General features: G+C 41.5%; 1 protein-coding gene across 5 annotated transcripts in view; it reads right to left on the bottom strand.

The window, feature by feature from the left end:
- LOC143782681 (E3 ubiquitin-protein ligase RNF138-like) overlaps positions 1-26,313 on the bottom strand; it is a 64,289-nt gene that overhangs the window by 30,304 nt on the left and 7,672 nt on the right. For 3 of the 5 annotated variants that reach the window (XR_013217021.1, XM_077270405.1, XM_077270409.1), the window contains exons 1-3: positions 11,629-11,691; positions 11,383-11,449; positions 9,356-9,503 (exon numbers count right to left, since the gene is read on the bottom strand). Coding sequence is in view for 4 of the 5 variants with exons in the window: in XM_077270405.1 (XP_077126520.1) it covers positions 9,356-9,462 (107 nt within the window). In the remaining variant the exon portion in view is untranslated. Of the gene's footprint in view, positions 1-9,355; positions 9,504-11,382; positions 11,450-11,628; positions 11,692-17,962; positions 18,105-26,313 lie in introns of those variants that run through there. The other 2 variants (XM_077270407.1, XM_077270406.1) reach the window with 2 other exon arrangements.

The following is a 26,313-nucleotide window of genomic DNA, read 5'->3' as shown; positions in this document are numbered from 1 at the left end:
TTTTGGGGGGTCCCCCATTTTAATAGCCAGTAAAGGCTAATTATCCAGCTGTGAGCTGATATTAATAGCCTGGGAAGCTCCATGGGTATTGCCCAGTTCCCAGGCTATATACATCCACCCCCAGTTGCTGGCTTTCCTTCTGCTGGTTTTGAAAATTGTGCAGGAGCCCAAGTCATTTTTTTTCAATAAATAATTATTTATTCATTAAATACATGTCCAGAAATTTGCACACACACTGTACTAATTGTATTGATCACACACATCTACCCGTGGAAGCGCTGCCGTTTGTTGTGAATTCCGTTCGTGTGGGGGATTTGGTATGGCTGTCTTCTCGTTTTGTTCCTATGAAGGTTTCCTCTCCTAAGTTCAAGCCTCGTTTCATCGGTCCTTATAAGATTTTAGAAATCCTTAACCCTGTGTCATTTCGTTTGGACCTCCCAGCATCGTTTGCCATTCATAATGTGTTCCATAGGTCATTATTGCGGAGGTATGTGGTGCCTGTGGTTCCTTCTGTTGATCCTCCTGCTCCGGTGTTGGTTGAGGGAGAATTGGAGTATGTGGTGGAGAAGATCTTGGATTCTCGTATTTCGAGACGGAAGCTTCAGTACTTGGTTAAGTGGAAGGGCTATGGTCAGGAGGATAATTCCTGGGTTGTCGCCTCTGATGTCCATGCGGCTGATTTGGTTCGTGCCTTTCATCTGGCTCGTCCGGATCGGCCTGGGGGCTCTGGTGAGGGTTCGGTGACCCCTCCTCAAGGGGGGGGGTACTGTTGTGAATTCCGTTCTCGGGCTCCCTCCTGTGGTCATGAGTGGTATTGTGTGAGTTCTGTTCTTGGGCTCCCTCTGGTGGCCTTTAGTGCTTACTGCGGGTCTGTAGCTGGAATCCAGCTGCCTCGTTTTCTGCTAGTCTGGCCTCTATTTAACTCCACCTGGACCTTCACTTTTTGCCTGCTGTCGTTGTATTCAGTACTGGTTCTGATCTCTCTGGACTTTCCTTGTGACCTGTCTCCTCCTGAGAAGCTAAGTCTTGCTAGTTCATGTTTGCTCATTATTTCCTTGAAAATGTTTCTCTGTATATGATGAGTTCTGTCCAGCTTGCTTATATGTAATATTCTCGCTTGCTGGAAGTTCTGGGGTGCAGAGTTGCCCCCTCACATCGTGAGTCGGTGTGGGGGTTCTTGTAATCTCTGCGTGGATTATTTTTGATAGCATTTTATACTGACCGCACAGATCCCTTGCTGTCTTCTGTCTATTTAGTGTTAGCGGGCCTCATTTGCTAAAAAACCTGTTTTCATTTCTACGTTTGTGTTTTCCCCTTAACTCACCGTTATTATTTGTGGGGGGCTGTCTAAAACTTTGGGGTGATTTCTCTGAGGCAAGTGAGGCTTGCTTTCTCTCTAGGGGTAGCTAGTTTCTCAGGCTGTGACGAGGCGTCTAGGATTTTAGGTAACGCTCCACGGCTGCCTATAGTGTGTATTGATAGAATCAGGGTTGCGGTCAGTATAGCTCCCACATCCCCAGAGCTTGTCCTAAGGATTTCTGTTACTTAGCAGGTCAGTTTGCGATCCTTGCCACCAGGATCATAACAGCCGTTAGCGCGAAACGGCCGTCGTCTATCCCTGCTCACCTCCTTTCCATCTGCACCACCCCAAGCCGTGAAGATGTTGTTTTAACTTGTCTTAATAAAGGACTTAGACCACACAAGGATTGGTGAGTGCTGCCGCATTTTTTCTATTTTTCATTTTCACACATCTATATATCTAACTATTCTGCATGGATTTACTCTATGTAAACCATGTCTCCTATCCTGTCGGCTCTTGCATTGATTGTACAGAAGCCGACAAATGAATTAACGACTACTCTTCTATCTAGATCTCTATGCAATATAAAGCTATATATGTGTATATCACTACCACATCCTAGATATCAAAATATTCCAGTTGTAAATCTTTATTCACTACATAGTGGAAAGTGTTGAGAACAATAAAACATAAAAATTATCAATGTAAATCAAAATTAATATCTCACGGAGGCCTGGATTTGGAATGATACTAAAAATCAAAGTGAAACATCAAATTACAGGCTGTTCCAACTTCAGTGGAAATGCCTCAAAACAAGGAAATGATGCTCAGTAGTGTGTGTGGCCTCCACGTGCCTGTATGACCTCCATACAATGCCTGGGCATGCTCCTGATAAGGTGGCGGATGGTGTCCTGAGAGATCTCCCAGACCTGGATTAAAGCATCCGCCAACTCCTGGACAGTCTGTGGTGCAACGTAACGTTGGTGGATGGTGCGAGACATGATGTCCCAGATGTGTTCAATCAGATTCAGGTCTGGGGAACGGGCGGGGGAGTCTATAGCTTCAATGCCTTCATCTTGCAGGAACTGCTGACATACTCAAGACACATGAGGTCTGGCATTGTCCTGCAGTAGGAGGAACCCAAGGCCAACCGCACCAGCATATGGTCTCACAAGGGGTCTGAGGATCTCATCTCGGGAACCTAATGGCAGTCAGGTTACCTCTGGCGAGCACATGGAGGGCTGTGCGGCCCTCCAAAGAAATGCCACCTCACACCATTACTGACCCACTGCCAAACTGGTCAAGCTAAAGGATGTTGCAGACAACAGATCTCTCTCCACGGCGTCTCCAGATTCTGTCACGTCTGTCACATGTGCTCAGTGTGAACCTGCTTTCATCTGTGAAGAGCACAGGGTGCCAGTGGTGAATTTGCCAATCCTGGTGTTCTGTGGCAAATGCCAAGCATCCTGCACGGTCTTGGGCTGTGAGCACAACCCCCATCTGTGGACGCTGGGTACTCAGACCATCCTCATGGAGTCAGTTTCTAACCATTTGTGCAGACACATGCACATTTGTGGCCTTCTGGAGGTCATTTTGCATGGCTCTGACAGTGCTCCTCCTGTTCCTCCTTGCACAAAGGCTGAGGTAGCGGTCCTGCTGCTGGGTTGTTCCCTCCTACGGCCCCCTCCACGTCTCCTGGTGTACAGGCCTGTCTCCTGGTAGTGCCTCCAGCCTCTTAACACTACGCTGACAGACACAGCAAACCTTCTTGCCACAGCTCGCATTGATGTGCCATCCTGGACGAGCTGCACTACCTAAGCCACTTGTGTGGGTTGTAGAATCCGTCTCACGCTACCACGAGTGCGAAAGCACAACCAACATTCAAAAGTGACCAAAACATCATCCAGAAAGCATTGGTACTGAGATGTGGTCTGTGGTCCCCACCTGCAGAACCACTCCTTTATTGAGTGTATCTTGATAATTGCCAATAATTTCCATCCCTTGTCTTTTACATTTGCACAGCATCATGTGAAATTGTCAGTGTTGCCTACTAAGTGTACAGTTTGATTTCACAGAAGTATATTTTCCTTGGAATTATATTCTGTTGTTTAAGTGTTATTTTTTTGAGCAGTGTGTATGTATATATATATATATATATATATACAGTATATATATATACACATACATATACACACCTATTCTATGTGTATATATCTATTCTATTAAAACCTATTTTATTCTATACTGTATGCAGCGGATCATTGCCGGCTTTTAATCTATCTATGTAATCTATCTAATGTACACATACTGGGCACACATCGCAGAGCAGTCTTTCAACCAGTGTGCAAGGGAGTGATTACATGAATACACACCGAGCAGTCAAAATGGACGGCACAGCTGAAGAAACTCCGGGGATAATCCTTGGCAATGGTTTAGGAATATCGGGTGCAGCGCCAAAAATTATCGCAGACAAAGTTCACATCTTCAAAACCAATAAAATGGCAGCAGGTCTCCTGTAGAAGCGCTTGTGTGTGCGTGAAATAGCTGTCCTATTGTACGTCTCCACTTTTTGTCTCCATGCTTTTTGGCATTGTAAGATTACTCTTACTGAGTGTATTGGGGGACACTCACTTGGCGCGGGATTAATGTAGCCAGGCACAACTTTCTAACAAAACAGTCCATGCGGTTTATTAAAAATGCCATAAACCGGGTTATGCAAAGTACATTACTTATAGCTCATAAAACACAACAAGCACCAACAGTCCCTTTGGTACCTGACGGGAGCTCCTGCTCCACCTGCCGACTCCTTTAACAGTCTTCTGGGTAAGCTGCCTAACGGGGATCACCAACTTGCCTGGTCAATACACAGTAGTCAGTCCAGACCTCACCGAAGGACTCCAGCTTCCCCACACTCCGTTAACACTCTTCTGGGTAAGCTGCCTAACGGGGATCCCCAACTTGCCTGTCCGGCACACAGTAGTCAGTCCAGACCTCACCGAAGGACTCCAGCTTCCCCACACAGTAACTGTCACTGGCTCCGCAGATCCCGGTCCTCACCTCGTGCTATTCAGGGATCCGGTCCTCCTCGCAGGACCTCCCAACACCCAGGTAGCCAGGACCCCGCCTGGTGGCCTAGTCCGGGTACTCTTCAGGACGTCGTTCCCCAGCCGGGAATGTCCAATACCCAGGCCACCCGAAGCCAAGTCTCACGGTCTCAGGTGCTTGCAGGACCCTAGTCATTCCTAGGACAATCCAGCACCTTCACCGGTCAGGTCCATACACAGGAACCACACAGGAACCACACAGGACCTACCGGACACACCTCTCAGCTCCACACACAGGGAGCTCACAACCAACACTGACCCACACCCTGGTCACGTTACATACTGGTAACCACTCCCCTGGGTGGGAGTGTGTGTGTGGCTAGTCTGACCCTCCCATCTCTCATGACTAGCCCTGCCAATCTCCCATGAGAACTATACACAACACAAACTCTTGAGGGACTACAGGTCCCAGCATAACCACAATACATCAGATTGACAGTGCAGAGTAACCTCCTCTGCAACACACATATTGGCCATTTACAATCCTGCCAAACTTTCTCTCTACACCATCATGCCTCCAAGCGCATACTGGGGAGATCATGCAGCGCCCCCTACCTGTTACAGGGGTTACTGCATCACATATATCACAGCATGTAGTGACTGAATAAAAGACATTTTTGGATGGTGAGTGCCTGCTGCCATTTCATTTGGTTTGAAGATATGAAGAGAGTGATTACAGCTCACTCACAATATAGCACAATATAGTAAATGGTGACTGGAACTCACATAATGTGATTGGCCGCATGGTAGATATAACTTTGTTTTCTCCCTGTAGCCGCTGATCCAGTAATGCACACTGGCATGATTTTAATGCTATTTATCTACATATTGACCTTATATCTTTAGTTAAATAGAATTTCTGGACATAACAGGTTCTCTTTAATTCTAGTTTATTCTTTTTTTAAAGTTCTAAGCATATGCTTCTGCTTTGTCTTTAGTTGAAGTGGGGGCTGACTAGCACTCACTTTGTCCCCTCCCTATCTAGGGTCTATCGCTAGGGGCAGTCAGGGATTAGGTTCCTGCTCGGCGTTATGTGTGGAATCTATTCTGAACATTTCGTCAGGCACAGTGTTGTCAGATCTGTCTAGGGGTCTCCACTCCCCCCGTTCCGAGTGTTTGGGCTCCCTCAACCTCTTCCCAATGTGCACCTTGCTTCTCCCTCACTCAGCATGACACATGAGGTTTACCATTGTCACTTGTCACACATCAGAAGGAACTCAGGGCCCACTACACCTGCATATGGCCTCACAGTGGGTCTGAGAATCTCATCCCAGTACCTAATAGCAGTCAGGGGACCTCTAGCTAGCACATGGAGAGCTGTACGGCCCTCTAAAGAAATGCTTCCCCACACCATTACTGACCCACTGCCAAAGCGGTCATGCTGGAGGCTGTTGTAGGCAGCAGAATGTTCTCCACGGCATCTCCAGACTCTGTCACAACTGTCACATGTGCTCAGTGTGAACCTGCTCTAATCCATGAAGAGTACAGGACGCTGTAATGTCAACATTTCTGCACTCTGTTTCCCTTGACAGAGATGTCAACTTACTCACAGCCACAGCCCCACACTTCCTCCTCTTTCTCCTTCTGCTTCTGCCCAGGGTCTGGGCACTGCATGCAGATCCCCAAGCACTGTGCTTAGGGCATGCGCACTGTCCCTTCTCTGAAAGCGTGTCCTAAAGTTTCACCAGCCAATATCTGGAAAACACTTTTTACTTAAGGCACATCCACATGATGGGAGGTGCCTGTGCAACGTTGTATACATTTGCTAGTTCTCAGGTCCCAGTGCTCATATTCCTGCATATCTGCCTGTCTATCAGCTGTGCCTGCCTGTTTGTCTATCAGCCGTGTCTGTCTGCCTGTCTATCAGCCGTACCCACCTGCCTATCAGTCGAGCCTGCCTGCCAATCAGCCATGCCCACCTGCCTATCAGCTGTGCCTGCCTGCCTGTCTACCATTCTGGGTCGTTCCTGCCTCCTATCCCTTGGGGGTCAGCTGCCATCCACCTAAGGTCAGTCCTGATGTAGCACCTGGTCCCGCTTCCCTCATTCCTCCTCAGATCACGGTATCATCTGCCACCGTGCATCCAAGGTCGGACTTGGTGAGCCACCTAGCCACGCTCCTCCAGACTCTTCTCTAATCATGGCACTGCAGTTCCACCAGTCAGTCTGTTACAGGCACCAATGTCAAATCTTCCAATCTTGGTGTTCTCTGGCAAAGTATTGAAGGGGAGATATGTGTCACTAAGGTTATTAGCTTCAGTGATATGAACCTAGAAAAATCCTCCAGCATACTAAGTGCTGAGAGGGGTTAATTGGCCATTTAAGGTATTAGGTTTAGTGAACATATGAAGAGTGAGTAGGAGGCTGTTCACTATATTTCTACCCATAGGTGCAGTCTAGGCAGTATATACACAGCCTTCTGACTCATTCAAGACTTGGTGTCTCTGGAGATAAGAGCTCCAGAGCTGTGTGTGTAATAAAGAAATATGAACCTTCCTGTTTTTTCCTGTGTGAAAAATAGGCATACAGACTGTGCTATATAGACAGTGCTATATATGTTATTTTTTGGCGGTTTTCCCATTATGCCAGAAAGGCCGCATTATTTTTGCTTAACTTTTCGCTGGTTTATGCAGTACATTTTTAATAAACCAGTGGAATATTCAAGCGAGAAACATTACTGTGTCTACCTCTGTGAGCAGCCAAGTGAGCCATTTTACCACAATATATGATTCTAATTAATATCTCACTGCACATAAGAACAATTTTCCAAAGTTTTGACAAGACTGAGCTTCATAGAACATTTTTTAAACCCATAACATGAAAGTTAAATTAAAGGGGTGGTCCGAAAGTAACATGGAAATTTAGGATTAAATCAATTTATTTAATTTAATTTTCTAAAAAGTCCCTATCATTCCCTCTCAACTGTATTTAACTGCACTATATTTTGCTAACAACTTTTTGTTTGATGATGCTTCGTTTGAGAATCCCCAGTACAGGCTGGGATACAAAAATGAGGCGTCATCAAGGGGGAGAAGCTATGGTCACCGTTGCAGCCTCTGACTCACCCTGAAACAAAGTGTCATCAGTGATGTCTGTTTTAGGGGCTGGGCTAGTACCTGCTCTACTGACCATGTGTCAGTATGCTCAGTAGGATCTTGTCAATGTGCTATCTTTTTGATGCACAGTGACAGTGCACTCCCTGTCATGCTCTGATGAGAAGTGAAGAGCCAGCATGACAGCGCACTGTCATTGGGCATTGCAAGGAGATAACCCGGCGAGCAGTAAGAACAGATCAGCCTCGCACCAGAAAGTGATGCTATACAGAGTTTCTGATTGACCACTTTTTTCCATGGTACAAAAAGAAGAATCGTGCCATATACACCAAATCATCTTTGTGCATGACAATTCACCATCACATGCTGGAAAGAATACCTTTGAGTCATTGGCTGCTATGGGTATGAAAGGAGAGAAACTCATAGATAGAAACCTTTGGAGTATCCTCAAGCAAACAATTTATGAGGGTGGGAGGCATTTCACATCAAAACAGCAGCTCTGGGAGAAACTATCCAAAAAATCTAAATGGATACTATGTTAACATGTAATTTGGCCTGTTAAGATGTTTTTGATTGGAAAAGCTTTTGATTTCAGTAAATGTGACCTCTTAGGCTACTTTCACACTGGCGTTAACTGTAATCCGCCACAATGCGTCGTTTTGCCGAAAAAACGCATCCTGCAAAAGTGCTTGCAGGATGCGTTTTTTCCCCATAGACTTACATTAAGCGACGTATTGCGACGGATTGACACACGTTGCAACCGTCGTGCGACGGTTGCGCCGTGTTGTGGCGGACCGTCGGGAGCAAAAAACGCTACATGTAACGTTTTTTGCTCACGACGGTCCGCTTTTTCCGACCGCGCATGCGCGGCCGGAACTCCGCCCCCACCTCCCTGCACTTCCCCGCACTTCCCCGCACCTCACAATGGGGCAGCGGATGCGCTGGAAAAATGCATCCGCTGCCCCCGTTGTGCGGCGGAGACAACGCTAGCGTCGGGAACGTCGGCCCGACGCTAGTGTGAAAGTAGCCTTATTGCTGTGGATTCAACAAGTGACCATTTTCAGTTAATTACAACGTATAAAATGTTTGGAAACTCTGTTGTGCATAATAATTTGGAATAGTGTATTTTGAGCTTTTTAGTTTCGAAAAAATACAGTTATCATTCAGAGGTTTGTCCAATAAAATGTTATTTATACTGTAACAGTAGATGATTGGAACATTATCCTGACTTATTTCCATCAACTATTTAGGAAAATCAGGGAAAGATAGCATTTGCATAACAAATTTGGAACACGGTGTACATATATTTCACATACCGTATGTACTTATATGTAGTTTTTGTATACAGCTCTGGCAAAAATTAAGAGACCACCACATCAAAACCCTGTCATGGGCAGCCCAATCTCCAGACCCGAATCCTGTTAAAAACCTCTGGAATGTAATGAAGAGGATGATGGATAGTCACAAGCCATCAAACAAAGAACTGCTTATATTTTTGCCCCAATAGCAGTGTGAAAGACTGGTGGAAAAAGCTGTGATTAAAAATCATGGTTATTCCACAAAATATTGATTTCTGACACCTTCCTGAGTTAAAACCTTAGTATTGTTCTTTCTAAATGATTATGAACTTGTTTTCTTTGCATTATTTGAGGTCTGAAAGAACTGTTTTTTTTTTTGTTTGTTTTTTAATGTTGACTATTTTTCTTTTTCAGAAAAAAATTGCAAAATGTATTGTTTGGAAATTCGGAGACATGTTGTCAGAAGTTTGTAGACTAAAAGAACAATTTACATTTTATTTTTTTCCAAACAACAATTTACATTTTATTTAAAAATATACATACAAAGAGAAAAATCAGACAAACTGAACAATTTTTGCCAGAGCTGTATACATTTACTTACATGTGATGACAATTGATGACAGTCACTGGTGTCTGAAATATATCCCAACAGATTGGACAATGGAAATCCTCTTCTGGAGTTGATGAAGAACAGGTCAAAGCAGCCATTTGTGACTCACATGTACTGATAAAACTGTATGACAGATATTATTAATAATAATAATAATAATAATAATAATTTTATTTATATAGCGCCAACATATTCCGCAGCGCTTTACAACTTATAGAGGGGACTTATACAGACAACAGACATTACAGCATAACAGAAATCACAGTTCAAAACAGATACCAGGAGGAAAGAGGGCCCTGCTGCTCGCAAGCTTACAATCTATGAGGAAAAGGGGAGACACAAGAGGTGGATGGTAACAATTGCTTTAGTTATTTGGACCAGCCATAGTGTAAGGCTCGGGTGTTCATGTAAAGCTGCATGAACCAGTTAACTGCCTAAGTATGTAACAGTACAGACACAGAGGCTATTAACTGCATAAAGTGTATGAGAACATGATGGAGGAACGTGATTATGTTGTTGTTTTTTATTAATAGGCCACACAGGGATAATTAGGTTAATGCGTTGAGGCGGTAGGCCAATCTGAACAAATGAGTTTTTAGTGCACGCTTAAAACTGTGGGGGATTGGGGATTAATCGTATTAACCTAGGTAGTGCATTCCAAAGAATCGGCGCCGCACGTGTAAAGTCTTGGAGACGGGAGTGGGAGGTTCTGATTATTGAGGATGCTAACCTGAGGTCATTAGCAGAGCGGAGGGCACGGGTAGGTTGGTAGACTGAGACCAGAGAGGAGATGTAGGGTGGTGCTGAGCCATGGAGTGCTTTGTGGATGAGGGTAGTAGTTTTGTACTGGATTCTGGATTGGATGGGTAGCCAGTGTAATGACTGGCACAAGGTAGAGGCATCGGTGTAACGGTTGGCGAGGAATATGATCCTGGCAGCAGCATTCAGGACAGATTGGAGCGGGGAGAGTCTGGTAAAAGGTAGGCCAATTAGTAGAGAGTTACAATAGTCCAGACGAGAATGAATAAGTGAGACAGTAAGAGTTTTTGCAGAGTCGAAAGTAAGAAAAGGGCGAATTCTGGAAATGTTTTTGAGATGCAGATAAGAAGAGCGAGCCAGTGATCGGATGTGGGGGGTGAATGAAAGCTCGGAATCAAGGATGACTCCAAGGCAGCGGGCATGTTGCTTTGGAGTAATGGTGGAACCGCACACAGAGATGGCAATGTCGGGCAAAGGTAGGTTTGTAGAGGGAGAGAACACGAGGAGTTCAGTTTTTGACAGGTTCAGTTTCAGATAGAGGGAGGACATGATGTTAGAGACAGCGGTAAGACAATCACTGGTGTTTTCTAAAAAGGTCGGCGTGATAACAGGAGAAGAGGTATATAATTGGGTGTCGTCAGCATAGAGATGGTACTGGAAACCAAATCTACTGATTGTTTGTCCAATAGGGGCAGTATACAAAGAGAAGAGGAGGGGGCCTAGGACTGATCCTTGAGGAACCCCAACAGTAAGGGGAAGGTGAGAGGAGGAGGAACCAGCAAAACAAACAGTGAAGGATCGGCCAGAGAGATAGGAGGAGAACCAAGAGAGAACGGTGTCCTTGAGGCCGATGGAGCGGAGCATAGTGAGGAGGAGCTGATGATCCACAGTGTCGAATGCTGCGGAGAGATCCAAGAGAATTAGCATGGAATAGTGACCATTAGATTTAGCTGTTAGTAGGTCATTAGAGACTTTAGTGAGGGCAGTTTCAGTAGAGTGTAAAGAGCGGAAACCAGATTGAAGAGGGTCGAGAAGAGAATTATCTGAGAGATAGCGGGTAAGACGGGAGTGGACCAGGCGTTCCAGGAGTTTAGAGATGAAGGGAAGATTAGAGACAGGTCTATAATTAGCGGCACAATTTTGATCGAGGGAGGGCTTTTTAAGTAGTGGATGTATGATGGCATGCTTAAATGAGGAGGGAAAAATACCGGAAGTGAGGGAAAGGTTGAATATTTTTGTTAGGTGAGAGGTGACATATTGATAGGAAGTCGTGCTTTCTGGTTATTCAGCGATGGAGAGCAATTATTGTTTCATGGAAGTTTTGTCCTATAAAATAATTTGATATTAAAGTGTTACAATATACAATGATACCATAGTGCATGTAAAATCCATGATTTGACAATGAATTTTGTTGGAGATGTAAAAGTGACTTATTTAGTTGTCTAGTCATTGTACAAGTCTATGAGAATAACTATATACTATGTCAATTGAGGTGATCAATATACCTAATTTGGACGTGTCCATGTGTCTGTGAACAATGAGTCATCCACAGCTCAACCGTGTGTCTGTGCGCAATGAGTCATCCACAGATGAACAGTAACTTAGGTATCCATGGTTACTACTGCTAGCAGCTAACTGCGTGGGCGTAACCATAGATACCTAAGGAGAGGAGCTCTCCCTGGTGGCGAGTTAAGGCATAAGCCTTTTTTGAACGTTAGCCTGTGAGGCCACACTGTGAGGCAACGTTGTGAGGCAACACTCAGGCAACACTGAGGCAACATTGCAAAGATGGATCAAATTGAGCGCGCTGCTGCACGTAGAGAAGCGAATCCCATACGGATACGTAACCTGAGTCTTAATGAAACAGAAGATGAACAAAATTGTAGAAGAACTGCTGATGCAGCCCGACAGAGAAGAGAAAGAGAAACAAATGAAGTAACTGAATCACGTAGAGCATCTAATGCTGCACGACAACAAGCAACACGCAATGCACAAAGTGATACACATATTTCACAAAAAAGAGAACAAGATAGAATACATGTCCAAAATGCAAGAGCCACTCGACAACGGCAAGTTACATTTGCTGCTAGAGGACTTCTCAATCAAATTGATTAGACACGTATTGAAGAGCACTATGCTGGCTAACTGACATTTCAATGTCAGTTCTGCCAATCTAAAAATTTCAAAGACGAAATGGCACAGGACAAAACATTCCCTATCTGCTGCAAGAGAGGGCGCATCCAATTACATCCCATTCGTATGCATGATCAATTAGTCAAGTTGATGAAAGGAGAGCATCAGCACTCCAATAACTTTATGGCTAATATACAGTAAGGCAATACAATAGCTCGCTTGCTTTGGCATCAATGGGAGCACAAGTAGCGCCACCTCCTGGGCATGGTCCATACTGTTTTCGAATTCATGGACAAATTTACCACAGAACTGCCCCATTGCATCCCGCTGTGGGTAGTACTCCCAAGTTTGCCCAGATTTCTATCTTGAACAGTGAAGAAGCATTAAGTACAAGAAGTCAAGCAAATAAAAAGTGCCTCCCAGCACTGCTATCATCTCTTGGAGAGAAAATTAAAGCAATTAACCCACTCGCAAGAGCCTTCACAGTGATGAGGGAATTTGAAATAGAGGAAGAGAGGATTGCTGAATTAGAAAATCACGATCCACACGAAATAACAATGTCAATTATAAATGACTACAATGATGACCAGAGGAACTACGATGCAAATCAGCTTTCTTCACAGAAAGTGTGATGCAATGACATATCCACTTCTATTCCCATATGGGGACAGTAGATGGACAATAAATTTCACAACTCCAATTGCCCTAAGGGTATGTGTCCACGTTCAGGATTGCCTCAGGATTTGGTCAGGATTTTATGCAGGTAAAATCCTGACCAAATCTGCACCTGAGGTCACTGGCAGGTCACATGTGTTGTCCTTGCGTTGTTTCAGCAATGCATGGACATGCTGCGTTCTTAAAAGACGCGCCGCATGTGCATTTTCGCGGGTATGCCGCATGCATCTTTTACTGCATAGTGGAGACGGGATTTCAAGAAATCCCCTCCACTATGCTGTAACATCTGGACGCTGCGTTTTTGACACTGTGGCTCAACGCAGCGTCAAAAACGCAGCGTTTCCTGAACGTGGAAACATACCCTAAGTGTGCAACATCAAAGAATTGGTGACATTCATCTACCATCTATACCAGTGGATCAAGGTTGACAAGAAAAAATCACCCTGTTGCACTACTATGCATACAGGCTTGCAATTTGTGATGAGTTCAGCCCCTTTTAAATGCTGGGAAGTTGACGCAACAATTTATTGTTGACAGTTACGTCAAATTGAATCCGACAGGATCGAATATATGAAACAATCAAAAGGCATTACACGTCGACAGTTATTGCGGCGTTATGGATCACATCCATAATGCTGCGTTACACCAAGGGCTAAAAGCTGGGACACCAGTAAATTTACTGTCCATTTTCATTGGAAGCCCAAGAGCTATGCAGCAAAATTACCAAGACGCCATGACAATTGTCCGAAAATTCGGAAAGCCAGATCTTTTTGTTACGATGACCTGTAACCCAAAGTGGAAAGAAATTACTGAAAACTTAAAACCATAGCAAAGGCCAGAGTTCAGACCAGATGTGGTTGCACGAGTATTTAAAATCAAACTCCAAGCCGTGCTTAACGAGATTTTGAAAAAACACATTTTTGGCCGTGTAGTTGCCTATGTGCATGTAATAGAATTTCAAAAGTGTGGGCTACCACATGCTCACATGCTCTTAATCCTCAGAGAGGAAGATAAACCGAGAGAGAAAGAAATAATTGACGAATTGGTCTCTGCTGAAATCCCAAATGAGACAGCAAATCCAAAACTGCATGAGGCAGTGATGAAGCACATGATTCGTGGCCCGTGTATCGAAGACCAACCTGGTGCTATATGCATGACAAATGTCAATGCGCAAAAAAATTCCCAAAGGAATTTAATACAGAGACCAGCCCCAATGTTGATGGTTACCCACAATACTGTCGACGCAATACTGGGAAAACCAGACGAGGAACGCGAGAAATCGACAATAGATGGGTAGTTCCATACAACCCCTATTTATTACTCAAGTACAACTGCCATATCAATGTTGAGATATAGCTTTTAAAATATGTATACAAAGGACATGACTGTGCCAATAAAAAGTTTGAGACATTAAACTGGAATGAACCAGCCATGTACTTAGATTCTTGGTATATAAGCGCCCCTGAGGGCATGTGGAGAATCAGAAAAAATAAAATGCATGATGCTTCACATACCATTAAAAGGCTTGCTGTTCACCTTGAAAACATGCAGCAAGTGTTTTTCGAAGATGGTAATGTGGATATGGTTATTTCGGACTCCGAAGCCTTTAGGCCATGTTCACACGATCCTTTTTTTGATCCTTTTTTTTTCAGGTCCTGATTTGGAAAACCCACAGTGCAAAACTGCACTGCTGATTTTCCTGCAGTTTCTTCTGCAGATTCCTCTGCGGGTTTTCAACAGCACTTTCCTATTGGTGCCTGTTGAAAACAGGAGCTGAATCCGCAGAAAGAAGTGACATGGTACTTCTTTTTTTCTGCAGGCAAATCAGCGCGGATTTGCCTGAGAAAAAAAGGATAGTGGGCACAGCGGTTTTTGCTTTCCATAGGGTAACATTGTACTGTACCCTGCATGGAAAAAGGATGCGAATCCGCAGCCTGAAAAGCGCTGCGGAACAGCAGCAAAAAAAGGATCGTGTGAACATAGCCTTACTCTGCAGGCTTATTTTGAGCTAAACAGAGTTTGTACAGTGAAATCCCTGAACCCTATGTCTGGGATAGAAAAGCTGTACCAGAAGGATGGAAAAAACGATGGGCTCAATTTGGGAAAACAATTGCCTGAATGTATACAGTCTCTTTAACTGATAGTGACTGAGCTGTATTACCAAAAACTCCTTTTACTTCACGTAAGAGAAGCAAAGTTTTATGCTGACTTAACCCCTTTCTGCCAGCTGACGAAATAGTACGTCAGCTGGCAGAATCCCCTGCTTTGAGGTGGGCTCCGGCGATCAGCCCACCTCAAAGCCACGACATATCAGCTGTTTTCAACAGCTGACCTGTGCGCGCAATGGGCGCAAGTGGAATCGCAATCCGCCCGTGACCATTAACTAGTTAAATGCCGCTGTCAAACTCTGACAGCAGCATTTAACAAGTGCTCACGGCCGTGCGGCCGGAAGTACTCGCACTGATGACCCCCGTCATGAGATCGAGGGTCATCAGTGCGTTGCCATCACAACCAGAGGTTGTTGATAGCAGATTCCTATGAGCGCCACGCTGTGGTCGGCGCTCATAGCATGCCTGCAATTCTGCTGCATAGAGGTGATCAGTGCATCACCTCTATGTAGCAGAGGCAATCGAGTAGTGCATGCTTCTAGCCTCCCATGGAGGCTATTGAAGCATGCCAAAATTTAAAAAAAAAATGTGTTTAAAAATATAAAAAAATAATATATATAGAAGTTCAAATCACCCCCTTTCACCCCAATCAAAATAAAGCAATAAAAAAATCAAACCTAAACATATTTGGTATCGCCGCGTTCAGAATCGCCTGGTCTATGAATAAAAAAAGGATTAGCCTGATCGCTAAATGGCGTAGCGAGAAAAAAAATCAAAACGCCAAAATTACGTTTTTTTGCTCGCCGCGACATTGCATTAAAATGCAATAACGGGCGAACAAAAGATCGTATCTGCACCAAAATGTTATCATTAAAAATGTCAGCTCGGCAAGCAAAAAATAAGCCCTCACCCAACCCCAGATCACGAAAAATGGAGACGCTACCGTTAAAAGAGAATCTAGACATTTTTGGTGTCTACGAACTTGTAATGACCTGGAGAATCAAAATGGCAGGTCAGATTTAGCATTTAATGAACCTAGCAAAAAAGCCAAACAAAAAACAAGTGTGGGATTGCACTTTTTGGTAAAACCAATGGTATAGTTCAAAAGTACAACTCGTCCCGCAAAAAATAAGCCCCCACATGGCCATATTGACGAAAAAATAAAAAAGTTATGGCTCTGGAAAGAAGGGGAGCGAAAAATGAAAACGAAAAAAAGAAAAATTGTCTGTGGTGAAGGGGACTGTCAATGGAGTTGTACATGACAAGTATAAAAATGCGTGCATTGATCTTCATCTGTTGGAAGACGATTCCCAATGGGAAGACTGTATAACGGATGCAATCGCTTTCCAAATACCCTACCAACTTTGCTAATTATTTGCTATAATTTGTGTATATGGGGAACCAGCTAAACTATTGACATTATGGCAAAAATATAAAACCGAATTTTTGGGAGGATTACACCAGGCGTTATACTCCAGAAATTGCTGAGCAACTGGCTCTTCATGATATTAATGAAGTGCTCTTAAGCAATAAAAAGTCCTGTGCTGACTACGGATTGCCAACTCCAGTAAATGTTCCAGATGAAATACTGGACTGACTGAATTAACCCCTTTCTGACCTCGGACGGGATAGTACGTCCGAGGTCAGAACCCCCGCTTTGATGCGGGCTTCGGCGGTGAGCTGGACTGGATCAGGTGACCCACATGAAGGACTTTTCTGATATAAAAGCCATGGCGCCCAACCATGAGGGGATTTGGCACCAGGGAAGAGAGCGGGACAGACATGCTCCAGAGACACCGCTGAGACCAATATGACAGGCCTCAGGTCCGGATTCCCCGTAAGATATCCAAAGCACCACTTATGCTGGTCAGAGCTAGGATTTGCACCCTGCACTGTTCAAAGCTCTGAGGTCCGACTCCTCCTATCAAGAGCTGAAGCCCAGTCCTCTCTGCCCTGAACCTGAGAGACTTTCACCAACAGTCAAGCCAAGAACAGCCGTGCGGAGATTGTGACATGAAAGGCACTCTGGCTTTTGTGGAGGAACAGTGCGAGTGAGCAGGGCCATCAATTTTAGCTATCTTCTATGGTATCGGGATCAGTTGGGATTAGGAGTACAGGTTGGGAGAGGGTCGGTTGGTATGTGAGAGGCACAACAGGCTTTAATAGACTATGTCAGGAAGAGACTTAAGGTACTGTCACACTCAGCGACGCTGCAGCGATATAGACAACGAGCCGACCTAAACAAGATCGCTGCAGCGTCGCTGTTTAGGTCGCTGTAGAGATGTCAAACACAGCAGCTCCAGAACGATGAAGGAGCGATCCAGTGACGTAACGGCGACTCACTTATCGTTCTCACAGGTCGTTAGCTCCATGTAAAACATTGCTGACATCGTTGCTTTTGCTGTCAAACACGACGATACACGCCGATCTGACGACCAAATAAAGTTCTGGACTTCTAGCTCCGACCAGCGATATCACAGCGGGATCCAGATCGCTGCTGCGTGTCAAACACAACGAGATCGCTATCCAGGACGCTGCAACATCACGGATCGTTGTCGTTCTCATTGTAAAGTTGCTGAGTGTGAAGGTACCTTAAGGCCTAGCGGGAAAACTCGGTGACCCCCACTAGGGCCAGAGCTTCGAGTGAGAACTCATGTGGTGACTCAGAAGACTGGGCACACCACCTTTGTGAGGACACTAACGTTAACTAGTGAAAGACTTTCTTGTTTATTCTAAATCTATTGTTATTCCCTCTACTGTTAAATTGCATAGCTACTAACACTAATTGTTTAAAAGTTACTGTGGTGTATACTGTATTTTTCGGACCATAAGACGCACCCCAAATTTTGGGGTGGAAAATAACAAAAAAAAAGATTTTTATAAGATGGGGTCTGTCTTATCATCCAAATTTAAGGTATCTTACCTGAGGGCCAGCGATGGTAGAGATGGGTCACAGGAGGCATGATCCCTTTCTCAGAAAGCCGGTGGCTGCAGAAGTGGGGCAATGCTGCAGTCCCGGGATATCCCAGCGGTGCGATGCTGCAGGTCCGGTGTCGGCTGAGAGGCAGAGCTGTTGTAAACTCTATTTTTGGGCTCCCTCTAGTGGTCACGAGCGGTACTGTGTAGTGTTGTCTTTCTGCAGGTTGGCAGCATCAGCTGGTTCGTTATCCTTGGCTGGTTTCCTATTTAGCTCACCTGGATACTCAGTTCCTTGCCTGCTATCAATGTATTCAGTGCTCTTCAGATTCCTTGTGACTACCTTGCTCCCAGTCTCTCCAAGACAAGCTAAGTTTTTGTTTGTTCATTTTTTGATTATCAGCATTCATCATGTTTCTTGTCCAGCTTGCTAAAATGTGATTTCCTCGCTTGGCGGTTGCTCTAGGGGACTGAGTTTCTCCCCCCACACCGTTAGTTGGTGCGGGGGTTCTGGAAATCTCAGTGTGGATATTTTCTAAGGGTTTTTTTACTGACCGCACAGACCCCTTTTCTATTTTCTGCTATCTAGTATTAGTGGGCCTCATTTGCTGAATCTGCTTTCACCCCTGTGTATGTGCCTTCCTCTTACCTCACCGTTATTATTTGTTGGGGGCTTCTATATCTTTGGGGATTATTTCTCTGGAGGCAAGTGAGGTCTTTCTCTCTCTCTAGGGGTAGTTAGTTCCTCAGGCTGGCTCGAGACGTCTAGGATTTTAGACACGTTCACCGGCTACTTCTAGTGTGTTTGGATAGGTTCAGATTTGCGGTCAGTCCAGTTTGCCACCGCCCTAGAGCTTGTCCTATGTTTGTTACTTAGCTGGAGTAATTTGTGATCCTCAACCACTAAGGATCATAACAGTATAGCAGGCCAAAAAGTGTTTAATCATCGCAGAAGTGGGATAAAAAGAAGACCTGAGTACATTTTTTTTTTTTTTTTCCTCCCGCTTTTCCTTTGCTGCAGTCTGTTTAGCTTCTTTCATCCCCTTGAACTCTGGGTGGTTTTGAGCTCAGCTGCAGACATGAATGTTCAGACTCTGACTTCTAGTGTGGATCATCTTACTGCACGGGTGCAAAGTATTCAGGATTTTGTTATTCATAGCCCTATGTCAGAACCAAAGATACCCATTCCTGAGTTGTTTTCTGGAGATAGATCTAGGTTCCTAAATTTTAAGAATAATTGTAAGTTATTTCTATCTCTGAGACCTCGTTCCTCTGGTGATTCTGCTCAGCAAGTTAAAATTGTTATCTCCTTGTTGCGTGGCGACCCTCAAGATTGGGCTTTCTCTCTGGCGCCAGGAGATCCTGCATTGCTTAATGTAGATGCATTTTTTCTGGCTCTTGGACTGCTTTATGAGGAGCCGAATCTTGAGAATCAGGCAGAAAAAGCGTTGCTGGCTATCTCTCAAGGTCAGGATGAAGCAGAGGTGTATTGTGAAAAATTTCGGAAATGGTCGGTGCTTACTCAATGGAATGAGTGTGCCCTGGCTGCAAATTTCAGAGAAGGTCTTTCTGAGGCCGTTAAGAATGTTATGGTGGGGTTTCCCACCCCTACAAGTCTGAGTGATTCTATGGCTTTAGCCATTCAGGTTGATCGGCGTTTGCGGGAGCGCAAATCTGCTCATCCTTTGGCGGTATTTTCTGAACAGAGACCTGAGTCTATGCAATGTGACCGAACTCTGACCAGAATTGAGCGACAAAGTCATAGACGTCAGTAGTAGAGCAGAGGTATTACTCATCAAACTCAATTTGACAGGTGGACACGCCCCTATCAAAGTGTATCAAAGTGTGTAACCCCCTCCTCCCCTCCCTGTCAGCCAGCTGTCCTCCCTGTCAGCCAGCTGTCCTCCTTGTCTGGCTGTTTTTGATATAGATTAATATTATTATCACAGTGTTTTAATATTGTTAATACTGTGATTATTATCACAGTAAGTGTTTTTTATATTAGATCTTTCGTTTACTGGTTTGGGATTATTGAGTCTGATACTATATTTGCTAGATTATCCCATCTCGCTGTCTATTCTGAATGAGCCTGTGTACAGGCTGCAGGGCTGCAGTCAGAAAGTGTGTGAGTCTCCTCTATTCCTTAAATAAACACAAAACAGGTGTGTGTCTGCATGACATACATTCAAGCCAGAGTTTCTGAGTTTAACAAGGCATAGTATCACTGATTTTACAAGTGTTCAGAAAGTGGTGATAGAATAATTTTCAACACTGTCAGAGTGTGTGTTAAGAGGTGTTTACCAAATATGTGTTCTGACCAGCAGATAATTAATTAAAATCGCATAAAGCGTGTTAAGTAGACATTACACCAAAATCATGGTGAATCAAAATGTATTAAATTGGTTACTGATACGATTCCAGCAAATTGATAATAAATTGTTATCAAAGTGGCAGCAAAGCATATTAAATAGCTATCGCACCGAAATCATAGTGTATCAAAGTGTATTATTACAATTTATTTGACCACCAGATAATTAATTAAAATCGCATAAAGCGTGCTAAGTAGACATTACACCAATATCATAGTGAATCAAAATGTATTAAATTGGTTACTGATACGATTCCAGCAAATTGATAATAAATTGTTATCAAAGTGGCAGCAAAGCATATTAAATAGCTATCGCACCGAAATCATAGTGTATCAAAGTGTATTATTACAATTTATTTGACCACCAGATAATTAATTAAAATCGCATAAAGCGTGCTAAGTAGACATTACAACAAAATCATAGTGAATCAAAATGTATTAAATTGGTTACTGATACGATTCCAGCAAATTGATAATAAATTGTTATCAAAGTGGCAGCAAAGCATATTAAATAGCTATCGCACCGAAATCATAGTGTATCAAAGTGTATTATTACAACTTATTTGACCACCAGATAATTAATTAAAATCGCATAAAGCGTGTTAAGTAGACATTACACCAAAATCATAGCGAATCAAAATGTATTAAATTGACTACTGATACGCTTCCAACAAATTGATAATAATATCAAAAGTGTACCAATAATATTTATTCTCTTTTATTGACATTTTCATAAACCTATAGTCCCAATAATATTTATTCTCTTTTTATTGACATTTTCATAAACCTATAGACCCAATAATATTTATTTGGCCAGCAGATAATTAATTAAAAACGCATAAAGCGTATTAAATAGATATCACGCCAAAATCATAGTGTATCAAAGTGTATTATTACAACTATTATTACATAGGCCCCTTTATTTATAGTCCCAATAATATTTATTTGACCAGCAGATAATTAATTAAAAGCGCATAAAGTGTGTTAAATAGACATCATACGGATACCGTAGTGAATCAAAATGTATTAGCAGCGCCAGAGCCACGTATATTATTCCATCTTTCTTTAATTCAACATTATTTTATCACATATTAATTTCACAGCTGTCTGTGCCGTCTATTTGCACACAACCATTTGAATCCATGTTTTGCTGACCTTAATCATGTTGTATAACAGATGTGTTTCTCCTGGTTTTTCTAGCGCAGCTCGCTGAGCGTTACCACTGTACTCATTTCGCTTTGCTGCTTCTGAATGTACACTATTCTCGACCATGGACCGTTTTCCTTTAAAAAATAAGAATATTATTGAATATAATGTTTTACATATGTTGCAGTATTTTATTTTCCTGGTGTTACTTTAATAATAATAATAATAATAATAATAATAATAATCATACACCGCAAAATTGTGTCAATATTGGGGCTACTATGAAATTTTCCATAAAAATCTTCTCGGTTATCCCAAGACACGTAAGAAACAAATGCATGACTTTTAGCAGCGCCAGAGCCACATATATTATTCCATCTTTCTTTAATTCAACATTATTTTATCACATATTAATTTCACAGCTGTCTGTGCCGTCTATTTGCACACAACCATTTGAATCCATGTTTTGCTGACCTTAATCATGTTGTATAACAGATGTGTTTCTCCTGGTTTTTCTAGCGCAGCTCGCTGAGCGCTACCGCTGTACTCATTTCTCTTTGCTGCTTCTGAATGTACACTATTCTCGACCATGGACCGTTTTCCTTTTAAAAATAAGAATATTATTGAATATAATGTTTTACGTATGTTGCAGTATTTTATTTTCCTGGTGTTACTTTAATAATAATAATAATAATAATAATAATAATAATAATCATACACCGCAAAATTGTGTCAATATTGGGGCTACTATGAAATTTTCCATAAAAATCTTCTCGGTTATCCCAAGACACGTAAGAAACAAATGCATGACTTTTAGCAGCGCCAGAGCCACGTATATTATTCCATCTTTCTTTAATTCAACATTATTTTATCACATATTAATTTCACAGCTGTCTGTGCCGTCTATTTGCACACAACCATTTGAATCCATGTTTTGCTGACCTTAATCATTTTGTATAACAGATGTGTTTCTCCTGATTTTTCTAGCGCAGCTCGCTGAATGTTACCGCTGTACTCATTTCTCTCTGCTGCTTCTGAATGTACACTATTCTCACCCACGGACAGTTTTCCCTTAAAAAATATGAATATTATTGAATATAATGTTTTGCACATGTTGCAGTATTTTATTTTTATTAATAGTTACTTTTAACTATTCTTTTAGAGTGTCTAGTAGATTTATATTCTTTGCCTGATATATTTCTACACAAAGCTTCAAAACTATTTTGTAATTTATAATGTATCACAGTAGTTTCATATGAAGTTACATCTTAGGCTCTGTTCAGACTATTGTAATATCTGTAGCTTAAAATAGAGCCAAATAACTACTTACAAATCCGGACATACAGCATTGATTTTAATGTGGTCTAAGGGGGTTCTATCAAGGTCTCCACACAATAGTTATGGAAAGAATAATGCTACAGAATTGGTCGCTCCAGTTATAAAACAAAAATGATGAAAATTATCCATGATGATAATGTGAAAAAGGCTTATGCAGTGGGTTTATGGATCTCTACAATAAACAACATGTGTAGAAATTTGGTTCTAGAACTTGCTGGATTAGTGAATATAATAACGTTTGTCATATTTTATAACATGCAGCTAATATTTATTGCTTCTACTACACGGCAATTGTCACATTCAGTTATTTTTATTTATTTATTTATTTATTTATTTATTTTTTCCTTGGAATTTGTTAGTCATTACAATTATTTTTGCTCCCAAGATAGGTTTTTAGAGTCACCAAGTTACATAAATGTGCAGGCTCCTGAATATTACAATTACAAAACATTCAAAGTTTGTTTCTCCACTTTTTGCAGATAATAAATCTTAATTTCTTTATAATTTGACTTTTAGTTATAGTTAGTTTCAGTTCTTTGCCGTTCTATGTATACCACATGGATTTTTGCATTGTTTCACAGTGAATGATGAGTTCAGGAGGCAAAGGAGGAGGAGAAGTGGCCATGAGTGCAGAAGTATTATTTCTATAAAGATATATTGCAAGGTTTCTTATGTATGCACAGTTATTTATTCAAAGTTTATTAAAACATCTGTGATCCCTTAACCAAGAAAAAAAAAAATAAAAATCAGGAGAAACACATCTGTTATACAAAATGTTTATGGTCTACAAACACGGATTCAAAATCTATAATGGACAATTCATTTACCCATATTTATATAGAAAGGTACGAATCACAACTGCAGCAGAGACCAGTAATACATGAACAAAAGTAACACCAGGAAAATAAAATACTGCGACATAAGTAAAACATTATATTCAATAATATTCATATTTTAAAGGAGAACTCTCCATGGGTGAGAGTAGTGTACATTCAGAAGCTGCAAAGAGAAGTGAGTAGCGTGGTAATGCTCAGTGAGCTGCGGGTACGCTCACATCTTGTGCCGTACTACCTTATATGTTTTGTTTGCGACAGTTCAGAGAAACCAAAAACCATATCATGTTTGGTGCACTATATTAAAACACTACAAGACCACATGTATTTATATTACACAGCCTGGTGTAGAGTGGCTAGAAATGTAACAAAGCTTTAAAAGTATACGTAAGTTAGATGTTTTTGAATAAAAATAATTTGACTTATATTATTCAGTGAAAGGAGGCAAAATTTGCGGTATACATAGAACGGCAAAGAACTGAAACAAACTATAACTAAAAGTCAAATTATAAAGAAATTAAGATTTATTATCTGCAAAAAGTGGAGAAACAAACTTTGAATGTTTTGTAATTGTAATATTCAGGAGCCTGCACATTTATGTAACTTGGTGACTCTAAAAACCTATCTTGGGAGCAAAAATAATTGTAATGACTAACAAATTCCAAGGAAAGAAAAAAAAAAAAAAATAAATAAATAAATAAATAAAAATAACTGAATGTGACAATTGCCGTGTAGTAGAAGCAATAAATATTAGCTGCATGTTATAAAATATGACAAACGTTATTATATTCACTAATCCAGCAAGTTCTAGAACCAAATTTCTACACATGTTGTTTATTGTAGAGATCCATAAACCCACTGCATAAGCCTTTTTCACATTATCATCATGGATAATTTTCATCATTTTTGTTTTATAACTGGAGCGACCAATTCTGTAGCATTATTCTTTCCATAACTATTATGTGGAGACCTTGATAGAACCCCCTTAGACCACATTAAAATCAATGCTGTATGTCCGGATTTGTAAGTAGTTATTTGGCTCTATTTTAAGCTACAGATATTACAATAGTCTGAAGAGAGCCTAAGATGTAACTTCATATGAAACTACTGTGATACATTATAAATTACAAAATAGTTTTGAAGCTTTGTGTAGAAATATATCAGGCAAAGAATATAAATCTACTAGACACTCTAAAAGAATAGTTAAAAGTAACTATTAATAAAAATAAAATACTGCAACATGTGCAAAACATTATATTCAATAATATTCATATTTTTTAAGGGAAAACTGTCCGTGGGTGAGAATAGTGTACATTCAGAAGCAGCAGAGAGAAATGAGTACAGCGGTAACGTTCAGCGAGCTGCGCTAGAAAAATCAGGAGAAACACATCTGTTATACAAAATGATTAAGGTCAGCAAAACATGGATTCAAATGGTTGTGTGCAAATAGACGGCACAGACAGCTGTGAAATTAATATGTGATAAAATAATGTTGAATTAAAGAAAGATGGAATAATATACGTGGCTCTGGCGCTGCTAAAAGTCATGCATTTGTTTCTTACGTGTCTTGGGATAACCAAGAAGATTTTTATGGAAAATTTCATAGTAGCCCCAATATTGACACAATTTTGCGGTGTATGATTATTATTATTATTATTATTATTATTATTAAAGTAACACCAGGAAAATAAAATACTGCAACATATGTAAAACATTATGTTCAATAATATTCTTATTTTTAAAAGGAAAACGGTCCATGGTCGAGAATAGTGTACATTCAGAAGCAGCAAAGAGAAATGAGTACAGCGGTAGCGCTCAGCGAGCTGCGCTAGAAAAACCAGGAGAAACACATCTGTTATACAACATGATTAAGGTCAGCAAAACATGGATTCAAATGGTTGTGTGCAAATAGACGGCACAGACAGCTGTGAAATTAATATGTGATAAAATAATGTTGAATTAAAGAAAGATGGAATAATATATGTGGCTCTGGCGCTGCTAAAAGTCATGCATTTGTTTCTTACGTGTCTTGGGATAACCGAGAAGATTTTTATGGAAAATTTCATAGTAGCCCCAATATTGACACAATTTTGCGGTGTATGATTATTATTATTATTATTATTATTATTATTATTATTAAAGTAACACCAGGAAAATAAAATACTGCAACATATGTAAAACATTATATTCAATAATATTCTTATTTTTTAAAGGAAAACGGTCCATGGTCGAGAATAGTGTACATTCAGAAGCAGCAAAGCGAAATGAGTACAGTGGTAACGCTCAGCGAGCTGCGCTAGAAAAACCAGGAGAAACACATCTGTTATACAACATGATTAAGGTCAGCAAAACATGGATTCAAATGGTTGTGTGCAAATAGACGGCACAGACAGCTGTGAAATTAATATGTGATAAAATAATGTTGAATTAAAGAAAGATGGAATAATATACGTGGCTCTGGCGCTGCTAATACATTTTGATTCACTACGGTATCCGTATGATGTCTATTTAACACACTTTATGCGCTTTTAATTAATTATCTGCTGGTCAAATAAATATTATTGGGACTATAAATAAAGGGGCCTATGTAATAATAGTTGTAATAATACACTTTGATACACTATGATTTTGGCGTGATATCTATTTAATACGCTTTATGCGTTTTTAATTAAT

The sequence above is a fragment of the Ranitomeya variabilis genome, chromosome 6 (genome assembly GCF_051348905.1).
Source record: "Ranitomeya variabilis isolate aRanVar5 chromosome 6, aRanVar5.hap1, whole genome shotgun sequence".
NCBI classification, from domain to species: domain Eukaryota; kingdom Metazoa; phylum Chordata; class Amphibia; order Anura; family Dendrobatidae; genus Ranitomeya; species Ranitomeya variabilis.
This window is presented reverse-complemented; position numbering and strand designations above follow the sequence as displayed.